Source organism: Toxotes jaculatrix, chromosome 14 (genome assembly GCF_017976425.1).
Source record: "Toxotes jaculatrix isolate fToxJac2 chromosome 14, fToxJac2.pri, whole genome shotgun sequence".
Lineage (NCBI taxonomy): Eukaryota > Metazoa > Chordata > Actinopteri > Toxotidae > Toxotes > Toxotes jaculatrix.
In genome coordinates, this window is record NC_054407.1 from 846,205 (window position 1) to 864,049 (window position 17,845).

Sequence of the window (17,845 nt, forward strand, 5' to 3'; positions counted from 1 at the left end):
CCCAGGAAAAGACCAAAAACAATTTGTTAGTCAACACTTTCTGACTTCTCTTTCTGTGGCCTCTCAGTCCTAGCCTCACAAGTTTCAAATGAAGGTATGAGTCTTTAAAAATACCTCATAAATATATAGTTTCAGCATCGGATGAATCCACATTTAGTGTCTCTAGTGAGCATTTGTGGCTGTGTGACGTGTGGCTCACTGATCTGTTTGTTACAGTTTTCAGACAACAATAGATCCGGTGTAACATTACCTCCATACACTGCCAAAGTGTTCTCTGTAGATGGTTAAAGTTGTAATCAGAGCATTATAGAGCAAGAGTACATTTTAAACGCAGGGTGTTAATTGAAAATGAGAGAATGACCTCCATGAAGCAGCGTGTAGAGAAAGAAGCCAGAGATTGTCTAATAGAAAACTTCCCCAGGGTTTCCACACAGTGGTACTTACTGCCACCCAGATTCAATTAGCACCATCAGATTAACCAAGCAGCACAATTTTTAATTAGGGCATTTGAAATATGATATTTAGCTGGAATAATAATAGCCTTTGCCTGATGGTAGGTAGAAAGATGACAAGATGTGGTGGGAGAGAAGATAATGGAAAATAAAAGGAGATGGTAGTCCTGCATCAGGTCAAGGTCATATTACTGTACAATGATACTCTTTTTATTCTTTCCCTGTCTGGTAAATGTCATACATTCAAGCCTTGTCCTTCAGTGTCATTTAAAAAAAAGCTACTTTGCAAATCTTTTCAGACAATGATAACAAAATTTAATATCAAAATAAAACACTACAGAAGATCTGAATATAAAGATAAAAATAATAGTCACCAGCTAAAAAAGGAAAGTTTCTCTGAGCTCATCTTAAATCTTACTTTATGGACTTCTCAGTGACGTAAGTGAAATGTTACGTCCAGTATTTTAACTGTTAGTAGCTGAATTTTTGAACACCAGAAGAAGAAAAAAACACTATCACAAGGAGACTGATAACACAAATGAGTTTAAAGCAACACTGAAGCTATAGACAAATAAGACAGAACCTCATATTACACTTCATACACGCTTCATTGAGATTCAATACTATTCAATCCAATTTTAGTCAGCTGCTCAGTCTTCTCTGAGCTACAGTGTGACAGATAATGGAATCATTTAAAAATCAAACATGAAAATAAAGCAGGAATATGGATTCCAGTTATAGCTGATAGCATGTGTGTCACTCTGGACCTAGAAGACCTCACATCTGCACACATAAGGAGGGATCCCTTATCAAAGATAACATTAAAGAAGCCTGCATCCATGAGACTGCGGATGCTGAGAAACAATACCATTTGAACTTAGCAACGTAAGGGGTTCTGCTGGTCCTCAAGAGCCTGTTGACGTTCCTTTAGGACACATTAAATCCAAACAACAGCTTTGCCACTCAGCTTTCTCCTTCCCAACAAGCATGTCCTAAACTGCCAAAACAACAGCCTGCTTTGTCTCTTGCCACAGAAACCCTGTGTGCGCTTCATCCTTTTCTTCTATAGAGGAGAAAGTCAGGGAGGCCTTTCAAAATTAAAAAAGCAACAGAGCAAAACCTTCCTTTGTCAGCCAGCACTGCTGTGAACGCATGCAAGGCTGAGCGACGGTCTGGGATACCAAGCTCCACCGGAGCCACGGAGGCCAGTCCAGCCGGCAGGCTGCTTTCACATCAGGGTTTATACACGGCACAACGATCAGGAGGATTAGAGCAGTAAGTGATAGCGACAAGCCTGATCGCTGACTTTTCAGCATGCTATTTAGAGGCCCAGAGGGAAAGACACTCCGTTCGAGAGGTGCCAGATGAGCTGACAGAGTAGGACAAGGACTATGTCCAGGTAGGACTCTGATTCAGGCTGTTTGGGGACTGAGGATTTCACCATGTTGTCTTTTATCTCCTTTATCTTGTAACGGACAGGAAAATCACTTAGAGAAATAAGATGAATATTAAGAAATTCAAATGAATGCATCTCAAACTTGGACCTAAAAAAGTTGGACATTTTTGCAAAATAACCTTCAAATAATCTTCAGAAAGGACTCAAAAGAAAAGGTAACAACATTAATTACCTGACACAGTAGAAGAAATCTTTGAATATGTTTTCTAAATCAAAACGACCAGCTAGCTGTCAAGCTAACACGCTAGCTGTCAACTGCTAACTGCTACGTTCCACTGTCACGCAACTTTCTAAAAGAGAAACTAACAGAGGACCAGAAGAAAAAAAAACCCATCAAGCTCCATGATGGACTCCATCTACACAAAGACAGGATGAAGTTAATCTCAGAGACTCTCAAAAACATCGTTGCTGGACAGAGTCCATAACCCCTCTCCCCTACTAGGACCTTTAGAGACCATCTCAGACCTCCTCCTCCTCATCACCACAGCCAGGATCATCCCCCCTGCAATAAGGACTGTGAGGAGACGTAACAGTTATGCCTGTCGAGATCTAAACTTCTGTGTTATTTATATACCCTCAGGAGATTCTCCTTATTTTAAAGAGGACCTTTTTTGAAACCCTTTATTCAGACCTTGCTTATTTCCAGGCCCAGGAAAATGTTCCTCTCACTGGAGATCTGTTGTCATTGACCCATGAGGAAAAAAAAAACAGGTGTTTGTTCAGTCTCGTCTGCTTACCACACCAACCATCACCCAAACAACCTGGAATCTGAGATAAATCAAAGTGGCAGGGAAGCTGTGCGTCACAGTCAGGCCTTAGGCCTGCACATGGTTTATGTTAGGTTCAGAGGGGACTCTTTATGGAGATTCACATTCTCCTCAGCTCTTGAATTTATTGCAGTTGACTATGAAGTCACTGGCTGTCACTGTGAGACAGCAGTAACCAGTTCACCATCAGTAATCAAATCACTGAACGCAGTATGAGCTGTACCTACCTTGGTACAACCATAACCTTATAAATAAAAAGCTCTAAGAGCATGAAATGTAATTATATATAACTGTATATTTCAGAACTCCCAGATTCCAATGAAAATCTGGCTTAAAATATTTGATAGTGTTTTCCTGCCCATTGAGCTGTATGGTAGTGAAGTAAGGGTTCACTCAGTCCTCACAGTTATCACTGTTGAAGTGAACATGCTACAGAATCCCTACATGCAGAATTCTGCAGATAAATTTTACATGTAGAAACACCAACCAGTTCCTGTGGAGCAGAATTAGACAGATACAACACCGATAACAACATTTACTTTAACCAATTCAATTCTGTAATACTACATTTCAATGAACTAAATGAGTAGACAGGACAAATCGTTCTGCCTGGTATATATCAGCATACCATACGTACACATGCATGTACACATGCACACATGTATTTAATATGAATTTATATACAAGTTTCCAGTTTTAAATAAAAAGTTTAAGTAAAACTTTGATGTAATCTTTAATAAAAAAATACAGACAAAACACTGTAGATAGGATTTATTACTTTATTTCACTGCGTTTGAAATCCATTGTACTTGTCAAGAAAATGTAAAATAGACATGAATTTACATCACCCTGTTAATTTAGCTGCATTTCTGCAAGAAGAATGATACAGAAAAAAAAATGCAGAATGAGTGAACTGAAGGGGCTCAGCTCCTATGACCTGCAAACAGGAGCTCTGTTCAAAAGCTCCTCCTAGTCTTTTCCTTTGAAAACCTGACTTTAGTTTCTTGAGGAAAGACAAGGTGAACAGTAATATTAATTGACTAATATTAATGTTTCAACCTCTCTGTACTGTTCATAGTTTCAGAGGCTCACACAGGAGGAATCATCCCAGAATTTTTACCAGTGATGTCTGTCTGTGTTTTCAGTCATATTTTATTTCAAATGTTTGTTTTTCCAATGTTTTTGTCCTGGATATGTCTGGGACAGCTGTTAGATGGGGACTTAAAGATTTCAGAGAGTGAAACATGCATCCAAATCTGGACTGAAACTCAAGGTTTCTGTTTCTCATAAAGATCATCACCAACTGGGGGTCATAGTTCAACCAGCTTTTTCATTTCCCACTGCCACTGATTGTTGAGTGGCCCCATCCCTGCGTAAACAGAGCAGACAGAGCGGAATAGGAAATGTCCCCTAACCTCCAAGCTCCCCTCGTCCCTCCTTCCCCCCTAAGGGAGGTTTTTTTTTTTTTTTTTTTAAAAGCGGACAGGAAGCTGATGGTCCTGGTTGACCTCTGCTTTGTCTATTGGCTCATCTCACATCTGGGGACCAAGACAAAGTAGGAGACAGCAGCATTCAGAGTGTCACAGAACCTGCCTCTCATTGTCAGGGTGCACATTCACCACAGGATGAGATATGGAAATGATCCAAATGACACAAGATATGATCCTTCCTGAAATTTTAGTTCCCAGACACAGAGGGATGTTCTCCAAGTGTTCTCTTTCTATACTAATAGCTCTAATAGTTCCTGATGTATGAAAGAGGAAAAAGGGACCACCCTCTGATACAGTGTTATTAATTAAATCATACTAAAAAAAAGTTCAGAGTGGTTCTTAAAAGGTTATTGTTACTCACTTGTGATCTGAAATGGGGCAAAGCTGATCCTCACATTACTTACACATTTAGAATGTAAAACCGTGCGGAGAACGGAATTTACACGAGACTGACAGAAACCTTGACAGTAACAATGATAATAATAATAAATAATAATAATGTAATCCTTGTGATGAGTATGAGAGAGACGTGAGATTCAGTCAGCGTGCGCAACATTTCCGTTTCCTTCAGAAACAACGGCGAGGATTATGAAGGATAAAGACGCCTCAGATCCCAGTGAAGCTGTTACAATAAACTGTAATAATCTATGTTGAAGTGCTGTTTTTTTTTTTTTTGTTTTGTTTTTTTTTTTTACCATAAAATGTTCTTTTAGGTTTCAGCTCAGATTGAAATGGACTTCAAACACATATAATAAATGAATTTGATCCTAGAAATGAACTCTGACACACTAATGACAAAGAGTGAAGCCAAAGATTTGTAGAAACGGTGTCAGACACAGCTGCGGCAGCAGCCGGACTCTGGGTGGGTGCTGCACCCAGGTGCTGTCACGCCTGCGGTACACACATAGGCCTACATCTCTCACCATGTGTCATTCATCCAGTTTTTTATTTGGGGATCATGTGAATTGTGAATAATCTGTGTTTAGAGTATTAGCTGGATTAGATTTTAGCTGGTTTGTTCTTTGGGTTAATGAAACTTTTCGGCTCGACTGTATAGCCTACAGCTGTGTTTTGATCCACGCCACACACCCACTCTCCCAAACATGTTCCAGACCTCTGAATGACTGAAAGCTGGATCACAGATTATAGGTGTCCTGTAAAATCTCCGCTGTCCAGTGAAAAACCTGCCGTCCTCTTGACATGCTTGATAAATTCTACCATTGTTAGTTCTTAGTATTTTCAGTCTGAGCCTTCTCCCACTGTCCCACTATTTATCCCGATGTGTCTAAATAGTTAACTTTGCACTTTGCAGATTTTATTTTGAGCTTGATGGCCATAATGCTTGATAGTGTCTGCAGAGCGGCCCGTTAGACAGGGGAGGGCCGAGAGACTGTACCCGGCTTTGTTTTGATGGAGCCTGTGCTCTACTGAACCCACAGCAAATACAAATCGCCGTCATTCAACAAATACTTACAAATAAAAATACGCATACAATGTTGATACGTATTATGGATATTCCTTTTAATATACATAGTAAATGTATTGTCTGGAAATCTCTGTTTAAACCTGGAAGCGAATGTTGAAACCTGAAACCTTATATTTAAACCTAGTCATTTCTTACTTCTTTTTAAAGACCTGACAAATCTAGTTTCCACAATTTCGTACAGAGTCCAGGTGTGAACGCGACATAGATCTGATCACTCAGACTACATTCAGAGGTGGTTTGGGGCGCATGTGGCCACATGTGGCACTATGTGCGCATGATCCAGATAAAATTAACATATATATATTTTTAAGATGATGATCCAATCATCCCTATGCCATATGCCATACAAGAGCCACTAGAAACTAATGGTATGGTGAGAGTGAGAGTTGTCATTTATATTTGAGGTGTATTGATTGATTCTCAACGTGAACGCATGCATTGAGTAACATGCAGCAAAAGTTTGCTGAGCTCAAAAAAAAAAAAAAAAAAAAAGAAATTATTTATTATTTGCATGTAGAGCAGAGAAGAGAGATCTGATCTCGAGTTTCACTGGAGAAGCGCGCGGAGACGCATTTTAACCAGCCACAGGTGATCACCTGACACGCAGGTCAGAGACTGGTGTGAAAAGATAAACTGCCGCAGCCTACATCCAGACATTCTAAGCAGTCCTATGTGAGCACAAGGCTCCTGCTGCACAGGCCATGATCTGATGTCAGCACATGGGTCGGCCGCCATCAAAATTCAAAACCTGGGATTAGAACCTGCTGTCACACTCCGACAGGACAACCGGCTGTTAAATACATCTTTGAATCAGTCATGCGTGTAGAAGCAGCAGGAAAAAAGACTGACAAATACTTATTTTTAAAAAAATGACTGAATGAACCTTTATAAATAAGAAACCACCAGGATGCAGAGGACAAACTGCGGGTTATAGCTCCCTGATTGTGTGTGGTACTCGATCCAGCAAAGCTGGGAGAAGACCGCTGCTCAGAATCCAGGTGTCTGGAGACCTAAGACTCGACAAATCTTAACCTTAAAAAATAATAAGAAGTGTCCGTTGTACCCTGAACGCAGCATATAGTGACTTGGGTGGATTGGGTTAATCTGCGCCTCCAGGGAATTCCGGGAAACCTCACATGACACCAGCTCTCTGGCTCTATTGGTCCGAGGCACGTGTCTGAAAGACCCGTAATATAACGTTATGGCAGCGTCTCGCAGCCAATCAGAAATGAGAACCCAAAATCCGTAGTGAAAGTATTTGAGCGGCACCTTCATCTGAGCACTTTAGAGCTGCTGGAAGCATCAATAATTTTGTGCAGGGAGCTACAAAAAAATTTTAAATAAATAAACATACTGGAGTTTTTTTTTTTTTTTTCTCCAGATCAGTTTCCTGGTTTTAATTCACGAATTTGAGCGCAAGGTGCAGTCATGAGGAGCAGGCGTTCACCACAAACTGAAGCATGATTTTCCTTTGTCAAAATCATAAGAGGCGCCTTTTCACAGCAAACACAACATTAACTCTTCTGCCAAAGAGGATTTCAATCTCCTCATCGCCGCCTTCGATTTTTGATTCATAAATATTGTAATTCTTTGAGAAGAACGTGAACCGGGATCATCAGAAATTTGGGATTTACTACTTTTGCAGAAGGACGCACAGAAAGAGGTGCTGAGGGTGATCAGGCTTTCATCATTATGGAAGAAAATGCTCGTCGAGACCCAGAGCGCCCTGAGGACTCCGGTCGAGGCGAGGAGTCCAACCGGGCCATCCTGCCTCTCCTACAGCCACCTGGCAACCAGCAGTCCCACAGGATCACCAACTTTTACATCGACAACATTTTAAGACCGGACTTCGGCCGAAAGAGCAAGGACGGGACTTCGGTCCGGGAGGGAGACAGTCTGGGAGTGATCATACGAAGGGACGTGACGCGGAGAAAGGCTTCCAAAACTGGCAACCCGCACCAGGGTGGAGCAGGAGGCGATGAGGAGGAAGACAGGGGAGCATCCGAGGACCGGCATCCGGACCCTGAGGCCAGGAGGCCTGACCTGAAAGTCGGTCTTGCGGCTGTGAAGGGCCGAGGGGGCAGCGGGGACGGATGCCGCAGCCCTCAGGCCAGCTCTGCCGCTGCAAGCAAGGCGATGCTGTGGCCAGCCTGGGTTTATTGTACCCGCTACTCAGACCGTCCGTCATCAGGTTGGTGGGAATAAAACAGGTCGGAGTTCCTCGGCCTCTTTTCTTAATTCAAAGAAAAGTAAAAAAAATAATAATAATGATAATAATAATGTGAAGCTCAGTTATGTCACTTCCAAAGTCAGTTGAAAGAAAGCTGGACTGCAGACAACAACCGGCCTGTTATTTCAGAGGGAGAGAGAGAGGGAGAAAATCCGTTTTCAAGTTTAAACCCGTGGAAAGAATTCTTCTGAGAAAAAGAGTCACATAAGATTTTATTCTCTCAGATGGGCCACAGTCTGTTCCAGCTCCTAAACAAACAGAACATAAGTTATTGCGCCATCACAATTAACATGAACTTTAGATTTATTATTTCATACTTTCAATATTTAAAAAAAAAAAGAAAGAAAGAAAGAAAAATGATGTGGCCATTTTCAGCGCAGACTCCAGCCTCTTTAACGCAGAACAAACTTTAAACGCAAACGAGAAAGCTAATTCCTATTATTTTTTTGGGGGGGCTGGAATTCGATCCGGATTTTGGCTCTGAAATGAAAAGACAAAAGTCAGAAAGTGTTTCCAAAAAAAGAAATCATAAATACGAGTCGAAAGTAAAGTCAAAATGTGGAGAAGTGAAGTAAAACCAAGTTTAACGCCATTGTTCCTCAGTCCTCTTTGTTAATATTCCATTAGCATATTTTTTTTTTTTTTTTGACAATGGAGGGGGGGGTTTCTAAAAAGTGAGGGCCGAGTGTCCCACAAAGATGGATTCGATGTGATCGTTCTTTAAAACCTCGTTCTTAAAAAAGAAATATGTATTTATATATTTATATATATAATAAATTAAAATAAATAAATAAATAAAAGTCATTGGGAGAACATGTCCATGTGGCCCTGTGGCTCAGAGATCACTGTGCTCTGCAGACAGGCCGAGGCTTCTCCCGTGGCTGCCGCACCGCTTTCTCCCACCAAACAAACATCACAAGCGGCAAAGTCAAAAAAAATGTTTTACTAGTAGAAATATTATATATATATATATACTTGTGTGTGTGTGTGTGTGTGTAAAAATATGATTTAACAGCCTAACAAAAGATTTCACTCTTAATCGATGGGACATTTGGAAAAAGTCATAACGAAGCGAAACCAGTCTGAAACGTTTTTTGTTTTTTGTTTTTTGTTTTTTTTTTTTCATTGTTGAAAAGAAGCTAGGCAAAAAAAGTTTCCATTGAGATCCAAGCCCGAGCTCATGGAAGTGACCACAAAGGGCCTTCAGAGAGGTCATGGAAGCTGCAGTTCTGCCCCCGCTTTATCAGGCCTGATAATCAAAACCCCAGCTTTCGAAAAACGAAAATTCCACGAATGGAGGACTGTGTAAATGTCACAGGTGGAAAAGACAGATCATTGTAAACAGCAGCCCATCCACTTCAAGTGGGTTTTCACCTCTTTCTAGTATTATTTAGAGGAAGAGTTGGATGACACCACTGATGCTTTTTTTCCCCCCGACTTGACAGAGCAGAGTTCAGAGAGAAGCAGAAGATGTGACAGAAATTAAAGGGCTCTTTCTAAGAAACTACTTTTTATTAGAAGAAAAATGGAGTTCCAATGCTAGTCCGCCCCCCCCCCCCACCCCCTCCTCCGCCATCATAACCTAACCCCACCCCCATCTGTGCCATCCCCACCCCCCGGTCAAAGTGAGGTTTGCGGTCCTAGATCTGGGAGGACATGCTGAAGGGCGGTTTTTCCTCTTAAGGTTTAAATAAATAAATAAAAGTCTCTTAAGTATTTGAAATGTTCTGCTTCCAGCAGGTGTTGCCAACCAGACAAATGACTAAGTTTACACAACTCAGAGGTCTGCAGTTATAGAATTGTTTTCTACAATTCTTTTTCGTTTAGTTCAACAAAATGTCTCATTGACTATATCTATCTATCTATCTATCTATCTATCTATCTATCTATCTATCTATCTATATCTATATCTATATCTACATATAGATATAGATACTTCATATGTTTCCAAGAGTCGTTATGTGTGTGTGTGTGTGTGTGTGTGTGTGTATGTATATATGTAACCCTAACCCCATAACACACTGCTGGTAATTTAGATTGTTATTATTATTCATATAGACTGTCTGTGATATTAAAAGTACTGACCATAACCACTGGGTGTCTTTCTTTTTTTTTTTTTTTTTTTTTGTCTTTACTCCCAAGGACCCAGATCCCGCAAACCAAAGAAGGCTCCGACCCCGAGTAAAGAGGACAAGCGACCCCGGACGGCCTTCACCGCGGAGCAGCTCCACCGGTTAAAAACTGAGTTCCAAAACAACCGGTATCTGACCGAGCAGCGGAGGCAGAGCCTGGCCCAGGACCTTGGCCTCAACGAGTCTCAAATCAAAATCTGGTTTCAGAACAAACGGGCCAAAATCAAGAAGGCCTCCGGGAACAAAAACTCTCTGGCGATACATCTCATGGCGCAGGGACTGTACAACCACTCCACGGCCAAGGACGACAAGTCGGACAGCGACTAGAGGAGACATGGGGGTGTGGAAGGGAGGGAGGAAGGAAGGGAGGGGGGGTTCTGAACCATGCAATGAAAGCATTTCAGTACCAGCATTCATATTTAAAACCCAACCACAGACGATTTTGGTTCAGTGAGTGTGCGTGTGTCCTCAGGGCTGCAGTTTGCATCACGTCCAGTCCGAGTCAAAGATGGTGCTGCTTTCAAGTCACAGTCAGATGTAGGAAATTGTGCACGGTTGTACATCCGTACACCAGCCGACCTGTGTACACGCAGAGGGTCCAGTTTAAAATAGCCACGGATGCTTGTGAACCGTTGCCCAGGCAACGTCTAACAACGTCTTTATAGACTACATCAGTGATTTGGGTCTGGTAGTGACACTTGGTGTTTGGCACGTTAGGTCTTCCTCTCACAAGCAGCCATGTGGTGCCGGGTTAGTGCTGCTCTGGTTTCATGTTTTTTTTTAATTCAACTCAAATTAGCTATGCATTGTTAAAACATCTGGAGCAAAGTAAACATTCATAATATTTTATTACTGTCCCGCCACCACCACCACCACCACAGATGTGAAGCAAACACAGGGACTTATGTTTGTGAAGGTACCGCTGTTCTGACTGCACTGTCGGGTCCAAAGCGGGGGACACATCCAGGTGAAAGATGCACGGTGGACGGATGTTTTTCACACACACGCACACCTCCCTCACTCTCAGAAAAAATCAGAAAAAAAGCAGTGTGTATGGACGCTACAGAGAAACGTGAACTATCCCTGATGTTTTTATAGGCGGGAGCGGGTAAAAGTCAGTCAACAACAACATCCAATAGGGGGTGAGACGGGATAGGAAGAGATGGAGTGGACCCAGGCGTGAGATGCGTCTGAGGAAGTGTGTGAAAAGAATGAGCTGAAATCCAAAGAATTTCTGTTTCTGTCTGACTTCCTGTCTGTTTTCTGACTCTGTCTGCGCTGCAGTCACCGTTCACCTGCGGCCTGCAGGCTGGTTCCACAGCAATGAGAGAGGCGCACAAAATGCGCCTCATATCCGGGAATGGAAGGCCCGCAGTTAGTATATCTGGAATGAAAGATCGCCCTTATAGAAGCTGTCCGCTTTAATGACAACTCTGCTGTTCATAAAAAAAAAAAAAAAAAAAAAAAAAAAAAAAAAGAGGTCAGTCCCAGTCTTGATATTATTTTATGGCCTGATTTTAGATGGAGCTGGAAAAATGTTTCCACACAAATCCGCTTTTCTTCAGATTTTTTTTTAATATTAAGATGCAGGACGAAATGTTTTTCTTTTTAAAAACCCTTTTTTAAAATGTATTTATTTGTTGGGTTGTTTTTTTAAAGCTGCCCATTTAAGTAACAGCACATTGGATATTATCCAAAACTCAACGATTTGAGCCTAAAGCCTAAAGCCCCCCCACCCCAAACCCCCGCTCAAACAATTCTTATGAAGCCCCAAAGACCAGGTCCCATTATCATCATCCAGGTGCAGGGTTTCATTCATGGAGCTGCAGTGTGTGGAGACATGGTCCAGAAAACAGACAAGATTTGATTAGAGCTCGACAAAGAGCTTTCCGGGCTTTCAGGATCCAATATGCAGACCCGGATCCTGAGTGTTTACATAACTTATTTTTCTCTGTGAATGGTCGAATCGACGTGGATCCAAACCCGATCTGTGAATGTGTGCGTTTTTTTTTTGGTTTTTTTTTTTCTTGCACTCAGTTACAGACCACCGGACACGTTTCTGCCTTAAAAGTGATGTAAATACACAGTTCAGAAGATTTTAGAGCTGCGACCTTTTCTATATCGCTGACGGGATTTTGATACCGTGATTTTTTTTTTTTTTTAAACCATGAAGGAATTTTTTGAGTTTTTATTTCCCTCTCTTTTATATCCTACATGTAAATAATTTATATGATAATGACGTGACGGCAAATAAACGACAACAATGCAAATGTGACTTTTCAAATGACTGTTTTATTGTATAGATAAAAGAAAGATCCTGTGGAGATGATCTGAGGACAGTGAGGGTGGATTCACTACAATATGTTGATAGTGATAAACGTAGCACAGCACGGAGGACGCTTACAGTCCACGCAAACAGGTGCACAGGTGTGCAACAGTGACGTGAAGACGCGTTTAACGGAGGTGACAACGTGGACTGTGCTGCGTTCACTGCCCACACCAACTTATTTTCAGAAAAAGAATGAATCCGAACTCTTACATGAACTTTGGTGCTTCTTTAAACTGCACGAAGAATGTTAGTGAGTAATAGTAATAAGATTTTTTCCCCCAACATGTTGGACTATTGCCTTCCAAGAAAAAAAAAAAAACATTGGTTCCTCTCATGTTTTTAGAAGAGTTACACAAAAAGAATGTTTCACTGTCAAAACTGAGGTGTATATTTTTTAAAATTTCTTTTCTTTTAACAAAGCACAACTGTTGTTTTTCTAAGCTCCTTAAACCTTGATATTTCGGGGATAAAAGCATTTTACAGGCAGCGGTACGATGGTGACATGGGGCTTTTTGAAATAAAAATAAATTAAGTGTTTTTCTCCCCCCCTTTGCCCGATAGTGCTGCGTTCAGGTTACAGTCAGAAGTCGGAGATGTGCGTAGTCATTCAGAAATCCAGTTCAAAATAGCCATTGATACTTTACAAATCTACCTCAGAGTATTTATGTAAAGACGTGAATTTAGTAGTAGTGACCAGATCCCTGCTGGGAACTGTGTGAGCACTCGTTGGCAGACGGGATTTCTCTTTAATAATAATGCTATTGATGAGTTGTCCAGGACTGCTTTCTACCTACAAACACACGATCACTGTACTTTACAAACTACGCGTTCATTTAAAACAACCTTGGACATGTGATCAATCCTTCAGCTGCTATGAAAACTATGGAAAAATGACCCAACATGGACGGTTTTCAATGAACATCTGCTTGGTCACAATATGAAAGCCACTCTGGATTTCAAAATAAATAAATAGGCATCAGTGAGGCCAGTTAATAATAAAAATAAATAGAACGAGCCAAGACGCGAAAACAAAAGCAGATTTTTCAGGGGAAAAAAATAGACAGTGCTGAAAAACAATACAAACGAGATCAGCAGACCTTAACTGCACCTGAACCTTTCACATCAGCTCCCTATAGATGATTTAACTGATTTCCAGATGATTCTGCCCCCCTCCAGACAGCCACTGAAACATAAAGCAGTGGCGAACAACAAACAATGTGATCTTCGATAATAGGTTGGCATGTTCTTGGTCATTCACACGACTTTCAAGAAACATTTTCTAGAGTTTATTCTGTCCATTTTTGAATGTGTGTACAGTCCAGACAAAGTGCGTCCCAGCGGCGCTGGCTTGACTGGAAAAAAGCGGGTAATGAAAGGGCAGATGGAATTTGGGAACACTTCACTGTCCTGATCAGTTTGTCTAAGTCACAGTAGAAAACTCTGCAACACAAGAGATGAAACTGGAGGTTTAAAACACACACGAGTTCATGGCAACTAAAAAAAAAAAAAAAAGGTCTCCCAACACTGCCGCTGAAATCAGAACTTCACATCTTCTTCACTTCTGCGTGCTGTTTACCTGAGCATCTGAGCGAGGTGGAGAAGAAACACTGGAAAGAATGAAACAGGGAGGAAGAAAGAAATATGGAGCGCAGAGGGGGAGATCCGTCAACAAAAAGCCAGAGAGTTGTCTGGGACTCGTCCACTGGCAGAAGCAGCAGCAGCAGCAGCAGAGACCTGGACTCTGTGAATGGCTGCAGAAGCCTCATCTACATTTCCTTTCTTAGCGGGCTTGTATGTGGAAGTAACGCCCAACGGTCGGCCTGACTTGATGAGCCAGGCTTTTCCTGACTTGATGAGGAAAGGAGGGCAAAAGCTGGGTTTCTATACACAGTCTGGGGCTGCCATTTGTGGAGTGGGGGGGCGGGGGAGGGCAGAGAACCTGGATGAAGGTCAAAATGCTTAGGGTGTCCATGCAAAAATCAGCATGTGACAACACCCTGGCCAAGAAATTGTGAGAAATGGACATCTTTCCCCCCCCTCTGGTTCCCACTGTGGAAATTCCCAGCACTAAATGAGATGACCTTCACTTGGCTCTGATTTGATATCAGTCACGTCCTGCTGAACTTTAAACACTTTAGAAAACTAAAAATCTATTTCTCTATTCTTTCTCATGGTGGTTCTGCTTCAAAAGCCTCACAGCTATGCAGACCCAAAAAGTATAAAGGGTTCAGTGAACTTGAAAGGAGCAGTTTGTTTGTTTGTTTCTAGCCTCCTCTGAAAAGTGGGATCAGCCATCAGAGTCTCCTCCCGACTGCATCCAGCTCGCTTTACAAGAATATCCTGCCTACTTTCACACCTCTGCACACCTGGCCAAAAAAAATGTCAGATGCAGCTCCCCCAATTTCAATTTTCCCGATTAATTTGTGCTTTTTTTTTTCTGTCTTACTACATACTCATCCCTAGTTGTAGAATGAAATTCCATGTTTGCAGCTTCGGGAAATCATCGGAAGAAATACAGGTTTGTACTGGAATTAAAACCTTGCACCAACATCAGACAAAAACTGCATCAGAGCCAGTTTACGCCACCAGCGCTGGGTTACAACAAGTCTATAACCCATTAGGCTAAAAATCTGTTGCGGACAACAACACAATCAATCTGTATGCACTTGTCATGTTGAATTTAGTTCTAAAGATACACAAGAGAGCAGTAACGGTAAAAACCAGCACAAGTGTCTTGTTGAGACCTGTTGTTAAATCTCTGATAACATTTCAGCTACAGGTCCTGTTGTTTGCAAGGGAAAAAACATTTTAAAAAATCGTCTTATCATCTTATTTACCCAAAGTTCACCCATCCCCTTGTCATAACTTAACCTTTCCAACAGGAAGAGGCAAAGGGCAGATGAGTAGAGAAAAGAAAAGTACATATCACAAAGTATTGATGTCCCATGTGTCTGTCAGACAAAAGGCGGCCTATCCAGTCCCCCTTCCCCCCACTGAGTAATTTAGCCATAGTTCTCTAAACGCTTCCTAGTCAAACTTGGAATATGGAATGAAGGGGACTGGGGGCTTTGTGCCGGAAATATAATTACGGTGGCTAAAAGCTGGTGAAGGTGGAGAAAGGGGGATGACATCAGACCAATTTCACACTCAGGCCTCGGATGGCCAGGCCAAGCCTGGGCCTCACCGCGCTACACTGATCAAAGCGTGCTGCTGCTGCTGCCCCAAAAGCCAAAAAAAAAAAAAAAAAAGAGAGACTTAACTATGCTAATCTCCAGGACAAATATATTTTAATCTTGTTAGAATACAAGTTAATGCCACAGTTCAGTGACCAAACTTTATGCTGTAAGAGTATAAGGATACAAGAACACAAAATCACACTTTGTCTCAAAAGGGTTTTTCAATTAAGAAGCGAACACTGAGTCTCAGAAAAACAACAGCAGAATCAAGCAGTCGTCCTGTCCTCACACTGAGTTTGATAAGTAAATCACAAAGTGATACACCAGACTGTGGCATATATTCTGCTAATGGCTACAATAATAACCCTGTCAGCCAAACCAACACCAGTCCTCAAACCTAAACAACCACACAGATGGTCTTTTATGGCCCATAGCAACATTTCCTGCCGATAAACTTTTACAAATCACTGTTGAAAAAGAAAGAACTGACTCTTTGATGACGTGACAGTGCTATGGTAAGAGTTTCGTTTAGGTTTAGGGCGTTAGGTCTGCCTCAATCGGTTGGGTCGGGGAGAGAATAGAAAGAGAGGGGGGAGAGAGAAGAGAGAGAGACCAGGAACAGCTGTTGTATTCAAGCACTGTCAGACTGGTTGTTATAGTGACAATGCTAACAGTGATACTTATAAGATAACAGGGGCAATAATAGAAGCTCCAGTCAACAGTAATAATGACATATGGTAGTATGATAGAAATGCCTGGAGAGAGGGGGTCTGGAGGCAGAGAGAGGGGTAGCTGATAGCTGAAGGGTCTGCCTCCCATTCTACTCTTGGAAACTCTAGGAAATGCAAGTAAGCCTGCATTTTGAGAGCAGAGTGTCCTGTTGGGACAGTAGGGTACTATGATGTCTTTAATGTCTATAGAAGAGATCATCAGCCTTTGTGGGAGTAAAGTTGAGATAACTGTCCTCTGTTACACTGGAGTAAATAACATGAAGTCAGTAACAGTGGAATAGTTTTTCTTAAATTTAGTTACAGCATTATCAGACAGACACCTGCTGTAATGGAAATGTTGTGTAGTCCATCATCACGTTACTAAAAATGATCAGACAAAATGTTCCGTTTCTGCGTCATGTGCCAGAACAAGATGAAGGCTGATGAAGAGTGAATGGGCCCATTTGCATTTTGAGAAAAGCCAGTTGAGTCTAATAGTTTATGCAGAACTAAGGCTGTCTCTTCAACACAGTCAGGGTTAGTTGAGAAAATGGGAACGCATCAGGGTGGGGCTGTAAAGACATTTACAGGCTTTGTATTTTAACAACTTCAGAATAAACCCAAGCAACTTCAAATTTGGTAGGTTGCATCACATGGCATTTTTGTGGCGGCACAGTGACCTTAAGACTTTGATGATATTATACAGTGAAGCTTGTCAAGTCTGAAGGCAAAAGGACTAGGACTCAATCTGCTTTTTGAGTCTGTTTTTTGGGTCTGTTAAAGATTAAGTCCACTCAGTAGATGTTTTCCATAAAATATTATTATATTATTGCCATTGACAAATGAATAAGAACTCCTTTGATTAGATTATTTCTATTAACAAACAAGAATCAAAATACAGGCTCGTGGCATATTTAGCCTGTAGCTACTACTCGCTAAAACACTGCTGTTTCTCTTGTCTTCTCTCTCTTCTGTCTACTTGTGTTCATGAAGCGTGATGAACTGAAACGCCCAACAAGTTCAGTGCACAGCAGCTAACAGGAGGACTGGAGCGGGCGTCAGTGGGGCTAGCTCTACTGCGCAGTGGAGTGTCAAACACTGTGGACGCACAACCAACAACAAGAAAAGGGGTGCAGCCTTATACCTGAACCCTAGAGGGGTTCAAGGCTCTGTTTCTCAGTGGTGCAGAGCAGGACATTTTAAACAAACACCCCCTGCTGGAGCAAATGTGAAATTTGAGCTGAAATATTCACTTTTTAAAGAGTAATTTCCTGAAACATCTGCTCAGTGTAATTTCCATTTTCATTTTATATATATATATGTGATGTTCAGTGTTTTTTTTTTCCTTTGAGTTCACAGGTTTTCTAGCAGCCACAGACTTTTAGTTTGGCTGCTAAGTGTTGGTGTACATCATGAAAAAGTGGCCCCCACTGCATAACCAAGAACGTTTCAGTCTATTAACCTCAGCCAAGCCCAGAAACCTTTCAGTAATCTCTGAATGTGTCAAGAGTTAGCTTCAGTATGACACAGTCTGAGCTCCTAACATGCTTGCCCTGTGGACATGCAATCCTTTAGCATATCAATACACAGTGTTCTAGCCAATCAACAAACCAGCTG

General features: G+C 41.6%; 2 protein-coding genes across 2 annotated transcripts in view; one reads left to right on the forward strand and one right to left on the reverse strand.

Annotated features, from left to right (window-relative positions):
* Positions 1–17,845, reverse strand: part of LOC121193016 — a 293,109-nt gene that overhangs the window by 85,887 nt on the left and 189,377 nt on the right. The gene's annotated exons all lie outside the window — the stretch shown is intronic.
* On the forward strand, positions 7,344–10,340 carry LOC121193320 (homeobox protein engrailed-2b-like). Its single transcript, XM_041055564.1, has 2 exons — positions 7,344–7,842; positions 10,024–10,340. Exons 1-2 carry the CDS (start codon positions 7,344–7,346, stop codon positions 10,338–10,340), a joined length of 816 nt encoding a protein of 271 aa, XP_040911498.1.